Raw genomic sequence first — 26,524 nt, 5'->3', positions numbered from 1 at the left:
GGATATAATTTATAAATAAAGCCTAGAGTGCAACTATATTTATATAGTGGTATTAAATATAATTAATGGTAACTTTAGACTTGTTAAGAGTTGACAGAAAAGCCCAAGGCCCATTAGAGCTATTGTCTTATTGGTCCCTTTTGATCCCACTCCAAGCCATACACAAGAGCCCAATTGGAATGGCCCAAAAGGCTAGCCCAATTAGATAATCAGTTATATATAAGAAGAGAAACATACAGAATTTAGGGTTTGGTGTGAGACATCATTCTGAAATGGTGAGTATGTGAGTGTTGGACACTCTCCTATTCTCTCATTGGAAACTGATTGAGAGACCACACATCTTGGGCATTAAGTGGAATTGGAGTGAAGATTAAAAGTCTTCCCAAGTGCTTCTGATCTTTGGTTTTGAATGTACGCTTTCTTGTTCTCTAATTCTGAAACTTACATAGTACATGTTATCAATTGTGAGTGAAGTAGATCCATTAATTTTTTCGCTGCACATGTCTGTATGAGATACAAATAAGTATTTTCCATGTATTTTTTCAACAAAACAGAGCAACTATTACTTCCATTTAACGAGAGGCAAATCTCATGGACATAAACCTTAAGAGTTCTTTTGCATTCTGAATAACTGTCCTCATATTCTGAAGTCCTAGATGAAAATTACAGTGCAAACATTGTTTTACCCATCAATATCATAGTTATTGCAAAAATGCAAACTATTTAAGTTCTCTGCTTTTATGAATTACTACATAATTTTTTTTTCTTTTTTTATTTGCTGAATTACTTCGTTTGTTAGGAGTTTGGACAACTTGTTTCTATTTTTTTTTTATGAAAGAAAGATGTTGTAAGCCTCTAGAATTATTACTACTTCCATAGCAAGGTTCCATCAGTTCTTATTTTGACTATTTATTATCATTTTCAAAGGATTACATATGGAAACTATGATGATGATGATCATAATGGTCATCATGATAGTTTCCACATGTAGACCTTTGGACCAATCAAGGCTATTTCTCTAAAAACACTAAGAACACGAATAAATCATTAACATAGAATACTAGACATGATTTTCTTTCTTTTCTAGAAGAATTAAGACATTATCCTCAGGCTCAAATGCAAAGCTTGGCCAAGCATGGTAAAGCATAACTATTGCCATGACAAGAAACTAATCGAATCCAAACACATCTATCGGGGACATTCTTTTTCGTTGCCCACATGATATTTGGGAAGTTAAGACTGAGACTCGACTTTAGGCTTGGAACATGGCCCAAAGGCTATCGATGAAGTGTGAAAGGCCCATTTTGCTCAAAGCCTAGGTTGCATCCAACAAATATCATAATAAGACCCAAAAAATACCTCCGGCAAAGATAAGCTAGCACAAAAGATGGCCCACCACAATAAGTACTTAGATAATAATCTAGCGGTAAATAAAAAAAAACGTTCAACAGTAGATGTTTGGAAAATTAATAAATGTATTTGCATAGTAAAAATTATGCATTTCCTCCATAGTCGGTTAATATAAAAGTGGGCCCGTTATAACAAGTATACAAGAGAAAAAATGGTCCAGCAATGAATATGACAAACCTCTAGCGGTAGACATTTGATAGATTAATAAGTGTGTTTACATGATAAAAATCATATATTTTCCTTATTATTATTAAGTCAACATAAGGAAAAACTTCTATAGTATCCAAGACATTATGACCTTTATTATAACAGCAATAAATAAGGATTAAAGGCTTCATAATTACAAGTAAAAGAGGAAAAAATAAGATGGAATGAAGGGAGAGAAAAAGTGTCGATCTAGTGCAACAAATGTTTAAACAAGATCTCCATGTGCCATATCATGTCCATAATGATGAATATATGTGTATAGTAAGTGATGGGAATGACTTTATAGAAACTATGAGTGAATATATGGAAATATGGAAGAGAGATGAAGTGGTGTTTAGCCATTTTTGGGTATGGTGTAAAGAGGGGTTGTTTATGACTATTTTGAGGTACTGGGATCTTTTGAGAAGATGGAATGTGATGTTTATGGTTAAGTGTATATGAGCATTTATGGATTAAAGGCTAGTTTCTAAACTAAGGGACTGACTTATAAGCTAAAAATACCATGATGGGTGAGGAATTTTATGATAAGATTGTTGTCCTCCATGAGTTGATGGTAGTTCCCTATTATAGTGAAGCTTAAGGGATTGATTAGCAAAATATAAAAAGGACCAGGTCTAACAGCAGCAAAATCCTAGAATATCTTTTCTAAGATTTGGCCTCAAATGGTGAGACTTGCTTTTTGGGTGTTTTGCTTATTTGGGTAATGCAGCTGGAGGTTGAGATGCTCCTAATCTATGCATTAAATGCTAGGATTTGAAGATTAATTTCATCCAATAGGATTAGAGCAAGTACGAGGATTAGAGATCTTACTTGTTGCCACTAGGATTAGAGCTCAAGAGGATTAATTGACACTCCAAACCAAGTATCAACCATTGATGTCTCTGCTAGAAGCTTCTGCTAGACACCATTATGCCTTCCAAACCACTTTTCCCTAATTTTCCCCTTTTGGAATTCATTGGCTTGATTCATGAATCAATTACATACATTTTTAGTAATAAAATAAACTATTTAATTGAGGGTTTTATGAGCTTAGAGCTCTTGGTTATGGCTTCCTTCAGTTGTGACTAAAACATCTCCCATGAGATGTTCTAAATGTCAAAATATTGACATTGATGAACAGTACACTCTCAAATATGGAAGTGTACGGACAAATGTTGTAAAATTGTAATGATTTTTTTATTCCTTTTCTCTCTCATCTCTCTGTTAGTCTCTTCCTCTTTTTTTTCCTCAAACCTCGATCCTCTCCTCTCTCAATCTCTCATCTTTTCTTCTCTCACACCCTCACTGCTCTTCCACGCCGACGCCGACGCCGACACTTCACTTCCACGCCAATCTCTTTCTAGCAATGGTTTTTCTTTTCTTTTTTTTTTTTTCTTTTTTTTCTTTTTTTGCTGTGGTTTGATGGGTGGGTTAGGCAATGGGTGGGTTTAGATGGTGTTGGTTGGAATCGATTCTGAAGGTGGTGGGTGGGTTAGGCTGTAGGTGGATTCGGGTGGGTTAGGCTATCGGTTTTGATGGATGGGTCGGCGGTGGGTGGGTTTTGGTGGGTTAGCTTGTGAGTTCCAATTGATGGCTGAAAGCTCCATGGCTGAAAGCTTTAAGGCCTGCACCACTATTGAGGTTCGCTTTCTGCTTCTATACATATATATATATATATATATATATATATTTTTTTTTTTTTTTTTTGGTTCTTGTCTCTAACCCATGGCCATGGCCGAAAGCTCAATTTTGTCAGGGTTTGTGGTTGAGGTGGTGGTGGTGGTAGGGCTTCCGATTTGGTGTTGGTGGGCTATGGGTTTGTTTTGAATTGTGTTTTGGGTTGTGGAGGATATGGTGGTTGCGTGGTGGTGGCTGTTGGTTGTTGGCAGCTGTGTGGGGGCTGTTGATTGTGTTTGATGAGATGTAAATATTATTTTAATGTGTTGTATATATTATTTTAATATATAGAATTGAAGAATAGAAAATGTTATAAATGGTGTATTGTAAAATGATGTGATAAAATAATAAAGTAGGTTTTTTGATGTGTTAAAATGGTATAATTTTGCAACGGTTGATGGGAATGCTCTTATTGCCCATTAGCTTTTAGGTGTCAACCCAACCCTTTAGTACTGTTTACGTCAGAAATGGCGCAGAGAGGCTGATGGGACAGGTGGCCAACTCCTAATTTGGTTTGAGAATTTAGTTGCTTCTTGAGGTGATCTCCAGCGGAAGGTAGAACTAAATGGAGTTCTCTAGCTGAGTCAGTTTGCACACATGGGCTATTTTCACTGAGACTTCATATTGGGCTTGGCCATGAGGGCTTAGTACTTTAGTGGGCCTTTGACTTGGTGGTTCTCTCTACTTCGACCTATCATTTTGCTTTCTTATTGTGAGCCCTACAAAGTGGACAAAGTTACCATATATTGCCATGGATTTTTATTCCACATGAGCTTTAGTTGTTAGTAAAAATGAAATGTATTCATGAGATTTAATAAATATTTATGATAGGTTTTGGACATTAATTTCTATGGGCTTTAAATATCAATTTGTATAGTTTCTCATAATTTTTGCCATGGATTATTTTGTAAATGATATTTTTTTGGGGGGGCTTTTAAATAGTAACCTACAATGTTTTTTGTGAATAATATTTACCATGGGTTTTAATAGAGGCAATGTCCATACGTTTCAAATAAAATATGGTAGCAACCACTATAATGGAATAATGTGATATTCTCATGGGTTTTTCTATAGATAATCATAATGGGTTTGTAAGGTGAATAATCACCATGAATTTTGTATATAAATATTATAAATGTTGTGATATAAATAGTGACCACGGGTTCTTATTATATAAATTTCATGGGTTTTGTAAGTGCACAATTGTACCCGGGCCCAAAAACAAGTGTTGAGCTCAGACCCAATGAGCCTTATACAATAAAATTTGTAGAGTATGGATTTGAAAATCTAGGTTCGGGATGTTGGAAGTTCGATTAACAGGCTAGAGTACTACAATCTATGCAAATGATGAATGAATATGGCAGAAAGACCTCCTCGGATGTAAGCCGAGGGCGATTTGTATATATATATATTCTCTTTCTAGGCCAAAGTTTACAATTCTTAGTTCCTATTTTTCTCAGCAGAAAGTGCAGATCCCTCCCTCTTTCCTCCTTCTTCTCCTTATATACTTCTTCTTCCTCACTGGTTTATCTACGTGTCATACAAATCTTCCCCTTAGATCCTTGTTCCCTCCACCGCCTTCTTGAAGTCCTCAAATAATAGCAGGGAGGCTGAATTCTACTGTTCATAGGTCACTTCCCCATTAATGCGGCCAAAGAGGTAGATGCAGGGTCTTTAATGTGGTGGTAGCAGCTTTTTCTTCAGATATTTCTCACACATCCTTGCTTCTAAAGAGTGCTTGGATCACCCTCTTATCCATCAGTTTTTCCAGAATTCTGCCTCTAACCCGTTTAGCATGTCTTAGGGTCATTGTTGGGCCTGTCCAAGGAGACATTCCTCCTCGGACAACTCCTTGGACCTTTACAGTGCAGACTGACTAGTGGGCCTAGAGGCCCTGATCAAAACAAACTAGTACCAGCCAACTAGGCCCAAAACCCAAATGTTTATTCAAGAGCTTTTACCCCCCACAATAGCCCCTCAAAACTTTATTTCGCCCCTCCCATCCGAGGAGAGAAATAGAGTTTTGATCCGACGGTAATACCTCTCACACGCTTTGTAAACCGCCACGCATGTATGGGTCCTTTCGTTCCCTGAAAACGCTTCTAGCGCTTCGAAACCCGGAACGCGCACATTTATGACCGCAAGTTACATCTTGTTCCCCACGTTCAACGGTGAGATGTACATCCAACGGTCCAGGTTGGCTCTGAAAATTTTGAGGGAGAACTTTAATTTTGAGGCTGCCTCCGGCACGTCAAAATGCTTGGGAACCCGTACCTTCATTCATTCTTTCAGAAATCTATCACATCTAAGTGTTAATCATCACCTTTTCTCTCCAGAAGCTCGTGAAGAATCGCATAACCAACTCCCGTAAGTTTTCACTTTTCTTTATTCATTCCTTCTCGGCTTCTGTCCTCGGCCACCATTTAAACTCCTTTCCTCCCTTTAACTTTCATTTTCGCTCTCACCAAATGGGTAGATTTAAGTGTTTGGTAGATTCTGACGCCGGTATGGAGGGTTTTAGGGCCAAGTACCAAATTCCCAATGACATAGGCTTTACTGCCCAGTAGAAGCCGTAGGTAATGCTAGGAGAGAGGGAGAAGTCATCATTCCCATGATTGCCTTCATAGAAGGTGGGATGACTCTCCCTATGAAAAACGTGACCAGTGAATACCTTCGCAACCATAGGTTATGACCAGACCAATGCGCGTCAAACGTGTTTAGGGTCTTAAGTAGTGTCGACGCTCTGAACGAGCAAATGGGCCTAAACCTCACATGGCACGACGTTGCCTATATGTACGAGTGCCACAAACTGAAAAATGTAGGATATTACATTAAATCCCGGTTTAGTATAGTTAGACTGATCTTCTGTCTTCCTAAATCCAACAAAGGCATGAAGGATGACTACCTCATCGCCTCAGGAAACTAGTATGAAGGTCCTCACTGCCCAGTCGAATGGGGAGAGCCAGGTGTGACTCCTTAGGAGTTAAATTTCTTAACCCGTGATTCAATCCCGTTGCCTTTACTGTTTTAATTTTTATTGCACACTATTACTTCTTATCTTTATGTTTATCACTAATCTGACCATGTTCGTCTTCTCAGATGCCTCTTCTCACAAATAAGCAGCACGTATGCCCACGCCTGAGTCTTTGCAACGTTGCTGACTTGAACCGTGTCCTCCGCTCCGAAGTATTCGTTAGTGAGGACCTACAAGTGAGAGCTGCCCACCTGATACTGGGATACGACCCCATATCAGTGGACTTCCAAGAAATTGAAAACGCAATCATCGCGAGGGATAGGCGACGCAGAAGAATAGACGTGACAAGACCAGGCTTCCTTTCCAACCGCGAACTTCCCGACGATCCCACCACCATTCTGTATACCTGCCCTATCGCAGCGATTCCCCTCTAGGTGCACTCCCAGACAATCATCATCCGAGAAAAGCAAGCGCCCTTACAACACTCGTTGGACAAGGAGATAGACCAATTTCAACTCGAGGACGTCGAAAGGCCTTGAGGAGATCCACTTGTCATTCTCTCAGACGACGAACACACGCCCGCTGAGACTTCGGGGATACAAGGTCTGATGATTGCCCAGCCTGACTCCAACTCTAAAGAAGAAGAAGAGATGGACGCTTTAAAGAAATTGATGCATAAAAAGGGCGCGAGGGTCTCTCAAAAGGGAACAGGTGGGTCGCAAGTCCCTCCGTCCCTGCCCCCACCCCTTCCTCCCTCTGATCCTAAGCCTTTCGTTGCATAGCCTAAGAAGAAGAGGAAGAGTGAGGCCGAGGATACAAATGCGGAGAGGCAGAAGAAGCTGAAACAACAACAACAACAACAACAACAACAAAAGCCTAGCAAGGGAAAGGGACATGCCTTCTCAGTGGAAAGCGGGGAGAACAGGGACCTTGCCGAGGTACGACGTGCACCAGCTAACTGGCCTCTCGAGCTCAAACTAGATGGTGCACCAATCTCCTCCCAGCAAGGCCATGCCCTTCACCTGGCCGACGCCTTGGAACGTCCCCTACTTCTACCCAAGGACATGGACGCCCTGGACAAAATGAACTAGCCGCATCTATTCCTTTCACTAAAAAAGGACTTGGCCTTGGTAAGTATTTGAGTCTTATCCTTACCTTATTTTTTTGTTACACCTTATCATAAGAAATATTCTTGTGTACTTAAGACTTGCGTTACTAATAGTGCATTCATTTTGATATTTAACCACAGGCCATCCAGGAAGTCTTTGCTGCCGAGAAGTGGGTGGAAGAATCTCGGAAGAAGGCTAGACTTGAACTGGAGCTTAGGCAGGAGACCGAAAAGTCCCTAGGCCAAGCTCTTGCGTAGAATGAGACGCTAACCACACAACTGGGGGAGCTAAAAAGGGAAAAGGACGGTGCCGAGGCCAGCCTGAGGACAATAAGGACCCAGGTGGAGGGGCAACGCAAGCTTCTTCGTCAAAAGGATGAAGAGTTATCCAAAGCTGAACAGGAAAACTCCGACTTGAAGAAGGAGGAGCTCGCTAAGATGAAGGACGAGGCTCGTACCTACAAGGACTCCATGGAGGCCACGAAGAAGGTCGCTTACAAGGAAGGGGTAGTGGCGACAGAAAACCAACTAACTAAGGAGTTCGCCGGGCTGTGCCGAGAGTATTGCCAGCAAGTTTGGGGGGAAGCCTTAAATGTGGTAGGGATTCCCTCAACTTCTGAGCTAAGGAAGCCCGAAAACGTCTGGCTTCCCCTAGACATCTAGGAGATAGAAGAACTTTCTCCTGTCGCCCCTGCCCCTGAGACGGCATCTTCCATGCTCCCTTCTATGATCCTAGAGCCCATTCTACCTCCTACAAAACCTAAGAGTTCCAACAAAGAGAAAGAACAGGGTGATGGGCCCGAGAAGACTATGAGCCAAAGCGCCGAGCCCGATGTCCCTCCACTGATGGCAATAGATAAGGGAAAACAAGCCCAGTCCTCATTTGAAATGGAGCTGAAACGTACAGAGGTTGCCAGCACTTCCGAGCAGAGCCCCCCTTCTAAGGCTTAGGGTTTAGGCTAGTTAGGACTTCTCGTTTTGTTATGTAACCAATTTTTTCTTTGAATGTACATTAACCGAAAGTAATGAGAGACTATCTAGTTTGATTTTCATTTAACTTCCAATTTGTAGTATAAAATTAACCATCAGCACAAAAATGAATGAATGGAACAACTAACTCCACTTTCAATATTTGAATTATCATAACTTTAAACGGCAGTACACATACTTAGCTTATACTTTGCAAATTATGTCTCAAGAGTATAACATATGTAACACAATGATGCACAATCAACAACTTAACTTAAAATTCAATTTGGGGCATAAAGTAATCCAAGTGTTTCATCAACATCTCAACACTAATATGATACGGATTTTTGCTAGTGTTCCTAAAGTAAAGGGTTTAAGGACCTGACATAAACAAACTTCCTCTTAACAACAAGTAGGATATCAATTTGTACAAGACATATGGTTCGAGAACCATGCATGTCCAAGTTTATAGCTAGTACTTAGAAATTGTAACTTGAAATGTTAATTTTTCCAAAGTAGGAGATCTGAGGAACCGACATAACTAAGGTTCTGTTTAACAAATGATAAGATATCAATTTCCACAAGGCATGTAGTCCGAGGACTATGCATGTCCAAGTTTTTGTTTGATACTTAGAAATTGTAACTTGAAATGTTAATTTTCCCAAAGTAGGAGGTCTGAGGACCCAACATAACTAAGGTTCTGTTTAACAAATGATAAGATATCAATTTCCACAAGGCATGAAGTCCGAGGACTATGCATGTCCAAGTTTCTGTTTGATACTTAGAAATTGTAACTTGAAATGTTAATTTTCCCAAAGTAGGAGGTCTGAGAACCTGACATAACTAAGGTTCTGCTTAACAAATGATAAAATATCAATTTCCACAAGGCATGTAGTCCGAGGACTATGCATGTCCAAGTTTCTGTTTGATACTTAGAAATTGTAAGAGATAAACCCAAGTACATATTGATAATTTGAACAGCAAATGATAAAAGTACTTTTTATTAATAATAATACCTTTGTAGGTTGTTTACATTCCAAGGGCGTTGTACAATTTTTTCATCTAGATCAGCTAATCGATATGATCCTATGCCAGCTACAGAGATGATCTGATAGGGTCCTTCCCAATTTGGTACTAACTTTCCCCATGCTGGGTTTTTGGCAGCACCCATAACTTTTCTTAACACCAGATCCCTAAGTGCCAGGGGCCTTAGCTTCACATGGGCGTCATACCCTCATTTTAGCTTCTGCTGATAATAAGCCATCTGGACCATAGCGGCCTCTCGCCGCTCTTCAACCAGATCTAGGCTTTTTTCAAGGAGGCCATCGTTATTTTCCGTGCTAAAAGAACTCGTCCTTAGCATGGGAAAACTAGATTCTAAAGGTATCACCGCCTCGGCCCCATAAGTCATGGAGAAGGGTGTTTCTCCAGTGGATCTTCATGGCGTAGTCCGATACGTCCATAAAATGTGTGGTAACTCCTCTACCCATCTACCCTTCACGTCATCCAGCCTCTTCTTGAGTCCACTGACTATGACTTTGTTAACGGCTTCAGCCTGCCCATTTCCCTGTGTTAGGATTAGTGCCCTTAAATCCTATTGTATAATGCTATGTATAATATTATGTATGACATTATGTATGACATGATGTATGACTTAATATTGTGATTGATAAAGTTATTTTATTATTATCTAAAATAATGGTAACATGAATATGGGACATTATCATATAGTCCATGAGATGCATTGTATGTGATTTATGTGAAAAGTCACAGAAGATGTAAATCACAAGTTCTTTGTAAACTCAGAATTTATAGTTCGTAGTCAGTGATGAAATTGGGCATTTCATCTGCGAAGACTATAACGTGTCAACTAAAATGATTTGTCTTGATCATGGAAGTGGAGACTTCTAGTTGATATGTTGATATGTTTTAAGAGTTAAAACATATTGAACAGGACCGCTGTGAGATTTATTATTCTCCTAATGACTGTCAAATGAATAATAAATCTCACGACTTCTATTTGCATGAACTCTTAATCCTGAGAGAATAATGGACCTGATCATGAAGTGTAGGTTGCTTTGATATATCAAGAGTGAGACCTGAAGTGACGGTCAAAACCTCAGTATGTTGGGCAGCCACATTTAGTGTTGATGGAACATATATTCTCAATATGGAATTCATAGTCTCTTGATGGAGATATAAAATATTCCCTTGAGATAAGTTTAATGGTTTCAGTTATTCAGAGAGTTAGGCCTAACCACTTTAGTAAGAAATTACTAAAGTATATATTTATGAAATTGGATTTCATAAATATATAATGAATAACTTTAAAGAATTAAACCGGGTACTCAAGGATAAGATGTAGTAATTTACAAAGTGGCAGTCTACATTTATGACTTTGTGTTACTACGAATATTTTATGAAGGGGTTACGTGTATAATAAAGTCTTGGGATATAATTTATTAATAAGGCCTAGAGTGCAATTATATTTATATAGTGGTATTAAATATAATTAATGGTAACTTTGGAACTATTGTCTTATTGGTCCCTTTTGGTCCCACTCCAAGCCACACACTAAAGCCCAATTGGAAAGGCCCAATAGGCTAGCCCAATTAGATAATCAGTTAGTTATAAAAGGAGAAACATACAGAATTTTTATTTTGAAGAAGAGATTAGAAAAGAAAAAGAAACCGTGTGTGAGAGAGTGTGAGACACATTTTCATTCTCCCTTTGAAAAACTGATTGAGAGACCACACATCTTGGGCGTAAAGTGGAATTGGAGTGAAGATTAAAAGTGTTCCCAAGTGCTTCTAATCTTTGTTTTGAATTTCTCCACACCAAGGTACGCTATCTTGTTCTTAAATTCTGAAATTTACATTGTGCACGTTATCAATCATGAATGAAATAGATCCTTGTTCGTTGCTTCCGCTATGTGTTTTGTATGAGATACAAAACCAGAATTTTTCCTTCACCCTGAAGATAAGTTGGGGTGGAGTATCTGTTTGTGATGCCCATGTCATTACAATATTTCCTGAAAGCTCTGCTATCAAACTGGATGCCATTATCTGAAATAAGTGTGTGAGGTACCCCGAACCTAGTGATAATATTCTTCTAGGTAAATTTCTTAGAGCCGATATCCCTAATATTTGCTAAGGGCTCGGCTTCGACCCATTTGGTGAAGTAATTGGTTCCCATGAGTAGCCATTTTCTGTTCTCCACAGCCCTCGGAAAAGGCCCAACTATATCCAGTCCCCATTGAGAAAACGGCCAAGGACTGGACAAAGGATTAAGGACACCCCTAGGCTGATGTATGTTGGGAGCGAACCTTTGGCATTGGTTACACTTTCTCACATAGTCTTGAGCCTCCCTCTGCATATTGGGCCACCAATATCCCTGAGTCAGAGCTCTATGGGCTAAGGACCTTCCACCAGTATGACTTCCACAAATTCCCTCGTGCAATTCTTCCAAAAGTGCCTCCTTTGCCTCCGGATGTACACATGACAAGTATGGTCCGAAAAATGAGCGTTTATATAACTTGTGGTCCTCAGACAACCAGAAACGAGGTGCCTTTCTTCAGATTTTATCTACCTCAGACTTGTCCTCGGGAAGAATATCGCTTTTCAGAAAAGAGACCACATGGTCAATCCAGCTTGGTCCAGGCCTTATAAGATGGATACGGACGGCACTTGCAGTGGTCAGAGTTGGTTTTAGCAAGTCTTTGACAAGAATAATCCTAGGCATACATTGAGCCGAGGATGTCGCCAAAGTGGCCAACGAATCCGCATGTGTGTTTTGCTCCTAGAAACATGAGAAAGTATGAAAAAGTCAAACTCGGATTGTAAACATTTGACCTGGGTCAGGTACTCTTGCATTCTTGAATCCCTAGCCTCCATGGTCCCTGCCACTTGGCCCACAACTAACTGAGAGTCCGAGAACATATGAACCTGCTTTCCCCCCATTTTTCGTACCATATTCATACCAACCAAGACCGTTTCGTACTCGGCCTCATTATAAGTGGCCAAGAACACTAATCTCAATGATTTTTCAAAAACAATTCCCTCAGGGGATACCAAAACAAGTCCAACACCGACCCCCCTCTAGTTGGCTGCCCCATCAACAGACACTTTCCAAATCAGAGGTCCTTTTTCCGTGATCATGCCAACTTATTTTTCATCCATGCACGATTCCTTCGTAGTTTCTTCTAACGATGGTTCAACAAACTCTGCCACCAAATCCACAAGAACTTGGCCCTTCACCGAGGTGCGTGGCATGTACTTGATATCAAAAGCTCCCAAAATAGTTCCCCACTTGGCTACCCTCCCCGAATAATCAGCACTTCGTAACACCGACTTATGGGGCAATCGAGTCAAAACCACTACGGTGTGGGACTGGAAATAGTAGGGAAGCTTTCACGTGGCATGGACTACAGCCAGGATTGCCTTCTCTAAAGGCAAATAACGCACCTCCGCCTCATTCAAGAATTTGCTAACATAATAAACCAGTCTCTGTACCCCGCTGTCGTCCCTTGTAAGAATCAGGCTGACTGCGTGAATGGCCATAGTTAGGTATGCAAACAGGATTTCATCAACCTCTAACCGAGACATAATGGGAGGCCAGGAAAGATATTCCTTAAGTTGCTGGAAAGCTAAAGCACACTCCTCGGACCATTGGAATCATTTCCATTTATTTAACAGTTGGAAAAAAGATCTGCACCTGTCAGCTGACTGAGAGATAAATTTGCTGAGAGCAGCGGTCATCCCGGTTAACTTCTGAACTTCCTTTGGATTCCGAGGTGGTTGCAGGCCCTGAATGGCTCTAACCTATGCTGGGTCCACCTTTACCCCTCTATGAGTCACCATGTAGCCCATAAACTTTCCAGAACTCACTCCAAAAAAACACTTTGAGGCGTTAAGGTGCAGCTTGTACTTCCTAAGTATTTGAAAGGTGTCATCGAGATCTTATACATGCATAGGCACTGCCTTACTTTTTACTACCATATCATCCACATATACCTCAATGGTCTTTCCAAGTTGCGATTCAAACATTCTGTTCATCATCCTTTGGTAAGTAGCCCCGGCATTTTTCAACCCAAATGGCATCACTTTATAGTGATAGTTCCCTGTTAGAGTAATGAAAGCAGTCTTCTCCTTATCTCCCACTACCAATGGTATTTGGTGATAACCCTGGAAAGCATCTAAAAAGCTCATCCGAGGATGCCCGACCGTAGCATCCACAAGCTGATCGATGCGTGGCATCGGGAACAAGTCCTTCGGGCAGGCTTTGTTTAGGTCTGTGAAGTCCACACACACTCTCCACTTTCCGTTCTTCTTTTTCACCACGACTGTGTGCGCCAACCACTCAGGGTAGAAAACTTCTTTAATAGCACCAGCCCTTTTAAGCTTGTGCACCTTTTCTTTGACAACCTCGGAATGCTCTTTAGAGGAACGCCGAGGTGGTTGCCCTTAGGAACAACAGCAGGGTTGACATTCAGATGATGACAAATGAAGCTTAGGTCAACTCCCGGAGCCTCATAGGGATCCCAAGCAACGACATCGATATTGTCTTTCAAAAACTCCGCCAATTCTATCTTCTCTTAGTATGGTAACCGTATCCCAACTTGAAAGAACCTCTCGGGGTCATCGGCTATCAGAAACCTTTTCAGATCTTCACACATGGCCTTCTCTACTGTCACCGCATCCGGCGCATCCAGAGTTGTTAATTGCTATAAGTCCTTCCTAGTCAAGGCTGAGGACTCTGATTTGGCTTGATGTAGTACTGCAGCCGATATGCATTGTCTGGCCACTAATTGGCTGCCAAGAATTTCTTCAATGAATTCCGCCGAAGGGAATTTTACTTTAACATGCAAAGTCGAGGAAACAGCACCCAAAGCGTGCAGCCAGGGCTTGGCAAGGATGGTAGTGTATGGGGAATATGCGTCAACCATAATAAAATCCACCTCGACCGTTTCCAAGCCAGACTGTACTGGCAATCGAATCTGTCCCTTTGATATAATAGTCTTCCCTTCAAAACTTATTAATGGCGAGTCATAAGGAGTGAGATCCTCCAGTTTCAACTTAAGCCCTTTGAATAAGTCAGGGTACATAATATCTGCCCCGCTGCCTTGATCGATCATCACCCTTTTGACGTCGTAATTCCCTATTCTCAACGTAACCACCAGGGCGTCATCATGGGGTTGGATAGTCCCAGCCTTGTCTTCATCAGAAAATCCCAAGACAGGCGCACTCCCTCTAATCCTCTTCGGCATCGAGCCCGACTCCTCGGCCTGGGAATGTGATACCGCCATCACCCTGGTAGGACAGGAACCGGTCCTGCCAGCTGCTGCGAAGATGACGATAATGGTTCCCAAGGGCGGCCGAGATGAGTTGTTCTTCTGATTATTTGAACCTGACTGACTGCCTTGTTCGTTAGGTTGGTACAGGTGCTGCTTCAACTTCCCCTCGCTAACAAGCTGCTCCAGATGGTTCCAGAGGGTCCGCCAACTCTCGATAGTATGACCCACATCCTGATGGTACTGGCAAAAAAGGTTCTGATTCCGTATTGTAAGGTCCCCCGCCATCTTACTAGGCCACTTAAAGTAGGGTTCCTTACGGACTTTCTCCAACAGCTGGTGCACCGGCTCTCGAAATACAGTATTAACTACTTGAGGAGTGGCTGATCTAGACTGCCTAGAGTAATCTCTCCTCGGCTTATTGTTATAGTACATGTCCGACCTGAAATCCCTTCTCTCCTACGGGATAACCTTCGCCTTGCCCTTACCCTGCTATTGATCTTCCTCAACCCTTTTATACTCATCAATACAGTCCATAAGACGACGTACACTCCGTACGGGCTTTTTGGTCAAGGATTTCCTCAAATCATAATCAGTGGGAAGGCCCACTTTAAAAATATTAATCGCCACCTCGTCAAAATCTTTATCTATCTCGTTGAACATCTCCCAATACCTATCGGAGTATGCTTTCAATGTCTCACCCTCCCTCATGGCCATAAATAATAGCGAGTCTAAAGGTCAAGGAACTCTGCTGCATGTAATGAATTGAGATGCGAATGCCTTAGTAAGTTCCCTGAACGAACCGACAGACCCCTACTTTAGTCCATTGAACCATCTCATAGCAACAGGTCCCAGGCTAGAAGGGAAGACTTTGCACATCAAGGTTTCATTGTGGGAATGTACTGCCATCCTCTGATTAAAATGACTCACATGTTCCACCGAGTCTATCCTGCCATTGTAAATGGTAAAGGTGGGCTGGGTGAACTGTCTAGGGAGCCTTCCGTTCTCAATCCTACGTGAGAAGGGCAATTTAGAGAGTTGGTGCAACACTCGGCTCATAGCATCGTTCCCCAAGCCACTGGAGGGAAGCTTCCTATGCCTACGGCTTGGTAAGTCGTCCCCTTCACCAAGGAAGGTTTCGCCAGGGGGAGTCCCAGACCTCGAGCTGTAACTGCTTCCCCGGGATTCCCCTGAAGAAAGATTGGATGGGGGTGAAGCCCGCCTTCATCTGACACGGCGTAACTTTTTCTTGAGGTGGTCAATCTCTCTCTGCATGACCCTAGCATCATCCTCATGGGTGGCACTGCCTCCACCACGCGTATGACTCGCGCCAGGATATACGGTATGAACACTTCCCTCTCGATCTCTCTGGCGCTCAAGACGCTCAAAAAGATCTTCGGGCTGTGATCCCTGAGATTCTGCATGATGTGAACCTAAACCTGCCATGATGTTCCAATGCCTTCGACGCTAGATTTCCCACAGACGGCGCCAATTGTAAGTGCACAATCGTACCCAGGCCCAAAAACAAGTGTTGGGCTCAGACCCAATGAGCCTTATACAATAAAATTTGTAGAGTATGGATTTGAAAATCTAGGTTTGGGATGTTGGAAGTTCGATTAACAGGCTAGAGTACTACAATCTGTGCAAATGATGAACGAATATGGCAGAGAGACCTCCTCGGACGTAAGCTGAGGGCGATTTGTATATATATATATTCTCTTTCTAGGCTAAAGTTTACAATTCTTAGTTCCTATTTTTCTCAACAGAAAGTGCAAATCCTTCCCTCTTTTCTCTCTCTTCTCCTTATATACTTCTTCTTCCTCACTGGTTTATTCACGTGTCATACAAATCTTCCCCTTAGATCCTTGTCCCCTCTACCGCCTTCTTGAAGTCCTCAAATAATAGCAGGGAGGCTAAATTCTACTGTTCATAAGTCACTTCCCCATTAATGCGGCCAGGGAGGTAGATGCAAGGTCTTTAATGTGGTGGTAGCAGCTTTTTCTTCAGATATTTCTCACACATCCTTGCTTCTAAAGGGTGCTTGGATCACCCTCTCATCCATTAGTTTTTCCAAAATTCTGCCTCTAACCCGTTTAGCAAGTCCCAGGGTCATTGCTGGGCCTGTCCGAGGAGACATTCCTCCTCGGACCTTTACAGTGCAGACTGACTTGTGGGCCTAGAGGCCCTGATCAAAACAAACTAGTACTAGCCAACCAGGCTCAAAGCCCAAATGTTTATTCAAGAGCTTTTACCCCCCACAGGTTTATTATATGGTTGAAATAAATAAATGTCATAGGTCTAAATTAAATAATCATGACTTTCCATAGGCTTTTATATTAGTAACACAAATTCATTATTCTCCATGGGCTTGATATATGTTTGCCATAGGTTTTGGAAAAATAAATAGTATTACGTAACATCAATAATTACCATGGGTTTATAATATGATATGAAATAAATAAATGTCATGGGTTTAAGATAAATAATCATAATTTTTCATGGGCTTTTATATTAGTAACACAAATTCATAATTCTCCTTGGGCTAGATATATTTTTGCCATGGGTTTTGGAAAAATGAGTAGTGTTACATAACATAAATTTTTACCGTGAGTTTTAAAAAATAGATTCCATGGGCTTGTAATATTATAGTAATAGATTTAAGAACTTAAAGCATTGTTTATCATTGGACTTTAAGTGAAATACTTATGATATAGTATTTTTCCAAGTATTGATAACTTTGGGCTTTTTACTATATAGTGCGAAGTAGCTAGCTTAGGCTTTTAATAGTGCCAACGTTAATTGGGCTTAGTTAAATAATGATAGTAAAATTGGATAAGATATTGAGTTTTTGGGCTTTTTGTGATAGTTTATATCTTGACCCAATTTAGATAATGAGATATGAAATATTTGTGATTAACATAATAACAAGGTAAAAAATATTTGAGAAAGCCCAATAACTTTTTTTTTTTGATAGGGGAAAGCCCAATAACTTATCAGTGGTGTTTGAAAATAAATATGTGGTACTTAAATAAAATTAGATGTAAAAAAAAATGTACCCTAACAAAATCAAAAACATTACAATGGCCTATTAAATAACTTACGGAAAGGAAACATTATGCATAGAGGAAAAAATATTAAATAAATAAACAAAAGTCCTTTTTGCCATTTTTACAAACATGTATATACATAAGCACTCTTATAAAAAAAAAACCCCAAACTTTAAATGCAAAAAATTCCTCCATCCTGAATCCTATTTACTAACTCAATCACAATTCAACATTATCTTCTCACATCATAAAATCCAAGAAAATCAAAAGAAGAAAGAGAGGAAAAGAACCTTATGGCATGTACATGTCAAATATCAATTACATGGCATAAATTTCTATTATTAATTGAATTGAAAAAACCAAAGAAATTTTTTTCCCTAAACAGATACATGACCTACAAAGAATTAAAGAACCCATATTTTGGCAATCTAGAGGCAGGGATTTAGACTAAGAAATACCAACCTGAGGATGGTTTGAGTCGGAAATTTCTTCTGTTGGATATGGATTTTTTTTTCTTGAAGAACAATTTTTTTGCCATGAAAATCACTGCTTGATCTCAGATCCTATGATTTCTCCTTACTCAACAGGGCAAGAAACAACAGAATCGTATTGTAGAGAAGAATTACCTGCAACATCCTATCTCTATCTTTAAGCTGCTTTTGATTTGCAGATCGGAAATCTTGGTGAAATTTTTTAGCTTTTTCTACCATACCTAGAATGATAGAAAAACATGAATATAATGTGACCATGAATATAAGGGGGTGGAGTGAACACAAGAGCAAAATCTAAGAAAGGAAGAAGAAAGAATTGGAGAACCAGAGGAAGAAGAAGAGAACGCAAGAGAAAAAGCTGAGATAGGAACCATCTGAATTATTTTATTTATTATTTTGATAGTATGAAATATATATTTACACACACACTAGACTCTTCGAATGCGTTTTGTACGTGCTCAAATGCTCTTTTTTTTTTTCTTTTTTTTTTTTTTTCTAAATGACAACTCTTCATTCCTTATAATTTAGGGTTGATGCATCTTCCAAACACAAAAATACTTGAGGGTGAGATGAGATTTATGTGTTTTTTGATGTGTTTATAGTTTGTGCTACATAATTCTTAGGGATTTTGGTGATTGAAAATTGTGTCAACCCCGAATTTTAATGAATGGAAAGTTTTGTCATTTAGAAGAAAAAAATAGAAGATTTTTTTACCATTTGCAACACGCATACAAAGAGGCTAGTCTTATCTTCTTATTATTATAACTCACTCCATCTTATTCAAACTCCTATTCCCATGTTTCCACGATTCTATTTCAGTTTCATTAAATTGAAATAGAATTTTTCCATATAAGAATTTAACTTTTGGATTTGTAAGGCTTAATTTGACATTTTAGCATGCATATTGAGGTTGAACAAAAACGGTATCGACAATTAGCAAGCCCACTCTCAAGTCCCAACCTTTCAATTATATTGGAAGATTTGGTCGTTGTATTAAGAAATTCAACTCTCATATTATTTAATCTAAATTTAAAAATATTTCTTAAAAAAAAATCCTGTGACCACGGGAGTAGTGCTTTTAAAGAGGCGAATTGTTTATCAATAAATATAGTTTTTTTTTTTGTAACTTTTATATTAAATGTATATAAAAAAAAAAGAGTTAAAAACCAGTTTATTTATATTAAAAAAAAATACTTACAGTTGGATTACTGTTTGAAGAAAAAATTGAGACAAAAAGCAAAAGGTTAAAAAAATTTCAACAAATTCCCAAATGCACACTTATTTCATTGCATCACCTTATAGATGGCTTCCTACTCAGAATAATTTCAAAGCAGATTTGTAATCTCAAACGCAATGCTACTATATAACTTGGCGTAATTGTTTCTAGTCGAAATGGATGGAATTTGAACCTTTCCCAAAGCCAAGGCATTCTCACAACTATCAGCATCGTCACCAGCGATTTTGGAGTCATAGTTGGCACTCAAAACATCCTCGTCTAACTCTCGAAGTGCACTTCGGAATGATCCAACCACTGCTTCGAACCAAAAAGAGCATTGTTTAATGGGTTCAGTGTGGTTTTTGGTGAGCAAACCATCAATGTAAGCTTTGCTTTCTGTAGCATTGGCTGCAGCTAATTCAAGAGCAATCTTAGCAAGATCTTTCAACCGGGATGCCTTTACAGCTCGAGGATCAGATTCCAAAGCTTTTAAGCAGTTGGCATTGTCTATAGTATTCTTGCAAACGCTTTCAATCAATTTAGTTGATGATGATGCATGTGTTTGTAATGGAGAATGGAAAAACAAGAAGAGCAAGTAAAAGGTTGAAGTTACTACTAGAACATGACCTTGGAAGTCCATATTGGTTATGTAATAGGTTGATGATGATGGGTGAAGAAGAAGACTCAAAATCAAATTATTTTTATAGGGAAGGAAACCATTCTATTTTTTGGAATGGTATTTACCTTCTGTTATACTTGGCAACATGGATGAGGCCTCACGCCATTTATGCACTCCACAACTGTATCTTCTTAAAAAAAAAAAAAAAAAATGACTGACTGTATTTAAGTAAATGAGTCCGAATTACACATCATCATTTTAGTTAAAATTCAATACATCCTACCACATCTAATAATATCTCAATAAACTTTTAATTTAGTTGGATTCATATATGGATATTAATATTTTTCTTAATAGATATAAATAAAATATAGGTTTTACACCATATCCTTACCGAATATAATCTCAAAATAAATATCACAAATCATTTTTAAAATTTTCCAATTTCAAAAATGAATCCGCAAGTCAAAAAATTTAGGACAAGGTTTACCGTCAAGCTGATTAAGGTAAAGAAATTACTCCAACAGTCCGACCCATTACATGATGGCCAAATGATTATTTACTTGTTTTTTATAGTCAGATTTTTTTTTTTTTTTTGGAGAAAATTTTAGTCAGATTTAATGAGTCATGTAAGCATGTCATTTGTTTATATAGAACTCTATGTATTTAGTTAGTTAATATATATATATATATATATATATATATATATATATATGTATGAGTAAATTAAATATTTGGTCTTTATCCTTTAGGTTAAATGTCAATTTGGTCTCTAACCTTTCAAATGTGTTGGTTTAGTCTCTAACATTTTTGCATTGTGTCAAAATAGTCAGTTAAGTGATAGATGGAAAATATTAACATAGCTAACAACCAAAATAAAATATTATTTTCATGCAACATACACTGCCACGTGTTTTGCCACCTCAACATAAACTTTAAAAAAAAAAATGTTACGTCCATAATATTTTTACAATATTTTCACAACAAATCACAGGTGGTTAGTTGTTATTGGTTCAAATTTGAATCTAACACTAAGATTACTTTTTTGCCCCAATAATAATAACCAATAACAATCTGACACTTAAAATTTATTGTAAAAATGTTGTGAAAAAAGTTATGAACATATCATTTCTCTTAAAAAAAAGTTAGGTGAAGGTAAGATGGATTTTTATTATATGAGATATGCTACATCTACAATATTTTTACAACAAATCACAAGTGATAAAAATATTGTGAAAATATTGTAAATATATCATTTCTTTTGTTATATTAACGGAACCCAAAATTCTTTTTATCACTCTCCATTGTGGCATTATCATTTATCCCAGCCTACACTCCTCTTTCAAGCAGGCTAAGCCAGACTTGTCTTTCAATCCTCCTACAAAGGCGAAGCGGTTTCGAAATTGATTGCCTGGCATCCATATCCAGGGCGGCAGGGCTTGAAAAGTTTAAATATCACAAGGAAAATAAAATTCCCAAATAAAGCTTTTATTCTCTGGTCAAGAATCATAACACCTCTCCATTAAAAATCGTAATGCCAGATCTTCATTAAAACCAAATAATAACACCAATGATAGATCTGTCCAGACCATCAAAATAAAAAACTGAAAATATTTTCTAAAAAAACCTTCATTTTCTCGCAAGCCAAACAACCGAAACACCCTTGCTAAGCTACACGTACACAGCGACCCAAAGGCTTGCCAGTTGGAGCTTTTTGCACCGTCTGACCACTCCCTTACGATTCTACCCGACTCAATCTCCTCAGCCACCGCATCCACCGAACATTGCTTCCTCTTCTTCCCATAACTCGGTAATTCCCTCCTCCTGTCATTCCTTGATTCTTGCAAGATCCCACGTGGAATACTTGTCATAGTCTATGTGGCATAAAAATAATATTTTATTTTAACTATTTGTCATGTTAGTATTTTTTATTCATCACTTAACTGCAAGAACCATGTTGACACAATACCAAAATATTAGGGACAAAATTGACATATTTAAAATGTTAAAGATCAAATTGACATTTAACGTCAAGAATAGAAACTAAATATATAATATACCTTATATATTCGTAGCATTAAATTATTATGGGTAGGTTAGAATTTATAATAGATAAGATTCTCCATTTAGGATAGTTTTATCAAGTGTTGGATTGTTGGTTAGATAAGATTTTCCCAAACTTTTTATCTCCTATAAAAACTAGTACCATATTTGGGTGGGGGTTACTTTTTTTAAGATTCATCAAGCCTCTAGTTCTTCTTTATTTAGATTCATTAAGTGCATTCACAGTAAAGCAGCTATATAATTTAACTTTTACCCGTTCAGAACATTACTTTATCTATTTTAACATTACAATAAAGTATTTATATTTTTAGTAGCTACTTTAAAATAATACAAATAACTTATTAAAATAATAATAAACAGCTACCACAAAAACCATCACAACATAGCAGCAACAGCCACCTCCATAACCTCCAGCAGTCACAACCACAAACCACAGCAGCCACAACCTAACAACCTTCCTCTTCCACCACTTCTCAACCTGCAACCACCAACCATCAAAAAAAAAAACAAAAAACCCCACAAACCACGAAATAATCGGAACCATCGAAGCACAGCCACCCATGACCCACGGCCAAACCAACGGCGACACCATCGAGCACGTCCTCACCCACGAATCTGACCACCACAAAGCTCAAACCCATATCATAGCCAACAAAAACCCACGAATCCTAGTGACCCGACACCACACAAGCCACCCACAGCAACCAACAACCTAGCACCACCATGTCTCATGACCTCACCCACCAAATCAGACCCACGAACTGCCTGAGCACAACCACCAAGAACAATCACAAGTCACGACAGAGAGAGAAGAGAGAGCAGAGAAGAGAGAAGTGAGATTGGAAAGAGAAGATAGAATTGTTGACAAAAGAAACGTTGGGAATAAAAAATTGATTTTAATGTTTACTTTCAAGCTATATTGAATTGTTATTGTTGTTTACTGCAGCTGAAAGCAAAAATATAGCTAAGTATTGTAGGTATAGCAACTTTGTTGTAGGCATGTTTTGATGGTTTGAGTAGCTAAAATAGCTTTTTAGCAAATTTAACATCTTTACTGTGAATGCTCTAAGTAGCAAGTTATTGTTTAGATTCATTAATTCTATGGTTCTTATTTAAGATGTTTATTAAAAATAAAATATATTATGTCTATAATATTTTCACAACAAATCATAAGTGGTAAGTTATTATTTATTCTAATTTGAATCTACAACTTAAATTATTTTTTTGCCCGCCTACAACAACTAGCAATCTGTCATTTAAGATTTGTAGTGAAAGTATTGTGAAAATATTATGAACAAATATCATTTCTCTTATTAAATTATTATCCAGAATAGTACTTCTATATTTATTTTTATTTTTTTAGGAAAAAAAATGCATGACTTCACTCATATTTTTTGAATTATATTTCAATCCCGATATCATAATTTTGATATCAAAATTTCCACAACAAAGCCTAGGTGGCAATATGTTTAATAGTATGCAAAAAGATGATGTTAGTAGTGGACTTAAATGAGAACTAATAACAACTTATCAACTAGTCTTTGCTGTGAAATTATTGTAAAAAATATTGTGTTCGTAGTACCATAAAAAAAATTTAATTACAAATTATGTGGGCCCATGTGTGTGGTGGTAGCAAGACTCGGCTCAATGAATTTTGGGACTTAAGGCGAAATCTTTAAATTGTGCCCTTTTATATTTAATTTTTAATGTAACTTTTTATTTAAATCTAATTTCCTTGTCTTTTGAGATGCAATATTGAAGTTTCTATGTTCAAGTTCACCTAACACGATTTATGATATAAATACTTTTGAACAAATGAAACATGATTTGTAATAGAAATTTATAATTTAACTAAAATAAAACTTAAAGCATATATCAATAGAAACTTTTTTTTTTTTTGGTCAAAAACAATATTGCCACTTTACTAAACGACACGATCAAGATTTATTTATCACATAAGTTAATAAATAAATATTAATACAAAGTAATTATTCTAAATTAATTTCCTGTAAATATTTGAATTTGATTAAAATATATATTATTTAAGAAAAATAGGATAACTTATGAAAGCATATATTTATCCTATTTTTTCTTAAATAATATATATTTTAATCAAATCTAAATATTTGCGTAAAATTAATTTAGAATAATTACTTTGTATTAATTAGGTACAAATGGGAATCCGGAAAAGTCAAAAAATAATTAAATTATTAAAAAAAGTACAACAAAGTAACAAGGAAATCGTGTGGGCTGATTTTTTTATGGGATAAGTTCTATTTAAAAATGATGTGATGCCTAATTAATAGGTTCATAGAAGCAGTTGTAAACCGGTGGGAAAAAAAATAAAGAATAAAAGGTGAAAAAGAATATAGGATAATGTTAAAGATACTATATGTTTTATTAGATATGATTAATAAATTTATGTGATAATAAATGTGATTGGTATACTTCAACCACGTTATAAATGAATATTTAACTTACCAATTATGATTTGTGATGTATAAATTTATAAGCTATTAAAATTGAAGTACCCTTGGCACTACTTAAAATGAAAAGATGTACCACCACTCTCCCTTGATGCGGTAGTTACTCTACAAGTATAAATGCTTGTGGGGTGTGGAGTGTGGAGAGTAAGGGTCGGGGCTTAAGTCTCCAGGAGGAAGCTTCACACACATATACAATTCGATTAGGCTAGAGTAGAAATTATATCTTGTATTAAAAAAAATGATAAGATGTAAGTGTGTTTATTAACAATTAAGTGCTTTCTTTGGCTTTAAAAAAATGGGTGAAACAACCTTAATTTAAAAATTAATATAAATAAATCAATATTATATTAACTAATAGAGGTTCAACGATTTTCTAAGTTGTCTATGACTCTACATAGTTGAACCGACCTTGGATGGTAGGCTGATTTGAGAATTTTGTGAAGTTTTGTTATGTCTATCACTTCATTGTTTCTATTCTTATAACCACATTATACCACAAGGAAGGTGTTGATATTTGTCAGAATTTGAGTGATCCTAGAAATATCATATACTATATAATAAAAGTTGGGTTTAAAAGTCATGCTTGCCCAAATAGGTACCATATTTAATTGACAAGTGGTTGCACCAAATTGCAGTAATTTTTTAGATAAAAACAATAGATTAATTGTTCTTATATTCTTCTTCTTCTTCTTCTTCTTCTTCTTCCTTTCTACTGCTTTATCAATTCTTTGGATAGACACAAAAGCTTAATTGTTAATACCAACTTTTCTTTCTTTACTTTTTTGATTTTTGCATTTTATTCGTATGAACTTTTTTTCTTTTTTAACTCCATCTTTTTTTTTTTAAGTGTGACAATTTCAATCGTAATACACCACATTTATTGTCAATAATTCTCCTTCTCTTATAACCTAACTAATTTTTGAACTAATCTTATTTTTATAATAATTTCACCTTTTATATTAGAGTTTAACTAAAACTCTACTTGAAACTAGAGTACTATGTTTATTTCAATGAAAAACCTTATGAGAATATAATTTTTCACATTTTCTTATGTTTGGTAGTATCAAAAAAATGGGTATGGTTTTTAGAGATTATTTTCCTCTAAGATTTTTTAGAAAATAATTTTATCTCATACTAAGCTAAATAAAGAAAGTTAAGAAATAGTTTTCCAACTCATTTTTAGAATCGCTACCAAACATAGTATAATGAGATAATATTTAAAAAAAACATTTTGAAAAATGTCTTATTTTTCAAAATAAGTTAACGTCAAAACATACAGAGTAAGTTTAACCAAAACTATACCCTCTTTTACACTTATTATCCTAAACTATACTTTATCCGCTAGATTATACCACATTTTACATTTATCCTCTAAACCATAAGAGTGCGCACTCTCCTCCTAAACTATCATTCGTGTAATACGTTGAACATCATCCCATAGCTAGTAGTTTAGGAAAGTAGGTGTGTATTTTCTTAATTTATGGAAGTAAGTGTAAAAAGAGCATAGATTAAGGGGTTAAAAGCGTGCATTCTCATAATTTAGGTAGGTAAGTGTAAAAGAGAGTATAGATTAAAGGGTAAGTGTGCCTTCTCGTAGTTTAGGAAGAATACGTGTAAAATGAGATATAGTTTAAGAAGTTAAAGTGAAATTTCTCCATTTTTTTTAATAACATATAATATAACCAATTTTCAAGTATAATATTACCTAATGAGTATTATACATGAACTATAAAGATAAATTTTCACAAAATATATTCATATGAACTTTTAACGTAAATGTATATTTTCATATGAACTTATGATGTATTTGGGCATCGTGTGACACATCCATTTATTATGCCTAAAAGATGATTTTCTAGATATTTATTAAATAATATTCGATTCACATGAAATTTGAAATGTTTGTTAACAACATAAAGAACATATAGTTTAACTATGAGATTTTAAAATTTTTAATTTATTTGTTTAATAATGTTGCATTGCTTAAA

The 26,524-nt window shown here is 37.2% G+C and overlaps 1 protein-coding gene and 1 long non-coding RNA gene across 2 annotated transcripts; both read right to left on the bottom strand.

Moving 5' to 3' along the window:
- Positions 1–1,053: 1,053 nt before the first annotated feature.
- LOC142607938 (uncharacterized) lies at positions 1,054–18,526 on the bottom strand. Its single transcript, XR_012839400.1, has 2 exons — positions 18,123–18,526; positions 1,054–1,375 (listed from the first exon to the last, which is right to left on the bottom strand). It is a non-coding gene; the product is annotated as an uncharacterized LOC142607938 (long non-coding RNA).
- Positions 18,527–19,476: 950 nt separating this feature from the next.
- LOC142625959 (pectinesterase inhibitor-like) lies at positions 19,477–20,007 on the bottom strand. Its single transcript, XM_075799722.1, has one exon. The coding sequence runs from the start codon at positions 20,005–20,007 to the stop codon at positions 19,477–19,479; it is 531 nt and encodes a 176-aa protein (XP_075655837.1).
- Positions 20,008–26,524: the final 6,517 nt, after the last annotated feature.

The sequence above is a fragment of the Castanea sativa genome, chromosome 1 (genome assembly GCF_040712315.1).
Source record: "Castanea sativa cultivar Marrone di Chiusa Pesio chromosome 1, ASM4071231v1".
Classification (NCBI taxonomy): domain Eukaryota; kingdom Viridiplantae; phylum Streptophyta; class Magnoliopsida; order Fagales; family Fagaceae; genus Castanea; species Castanea sativa.
The sequence above is the reverse complement of the archived record's forward strand: the minus strand, read 5'-3'. Positions and strand labels throughout refer to the sequence as shown.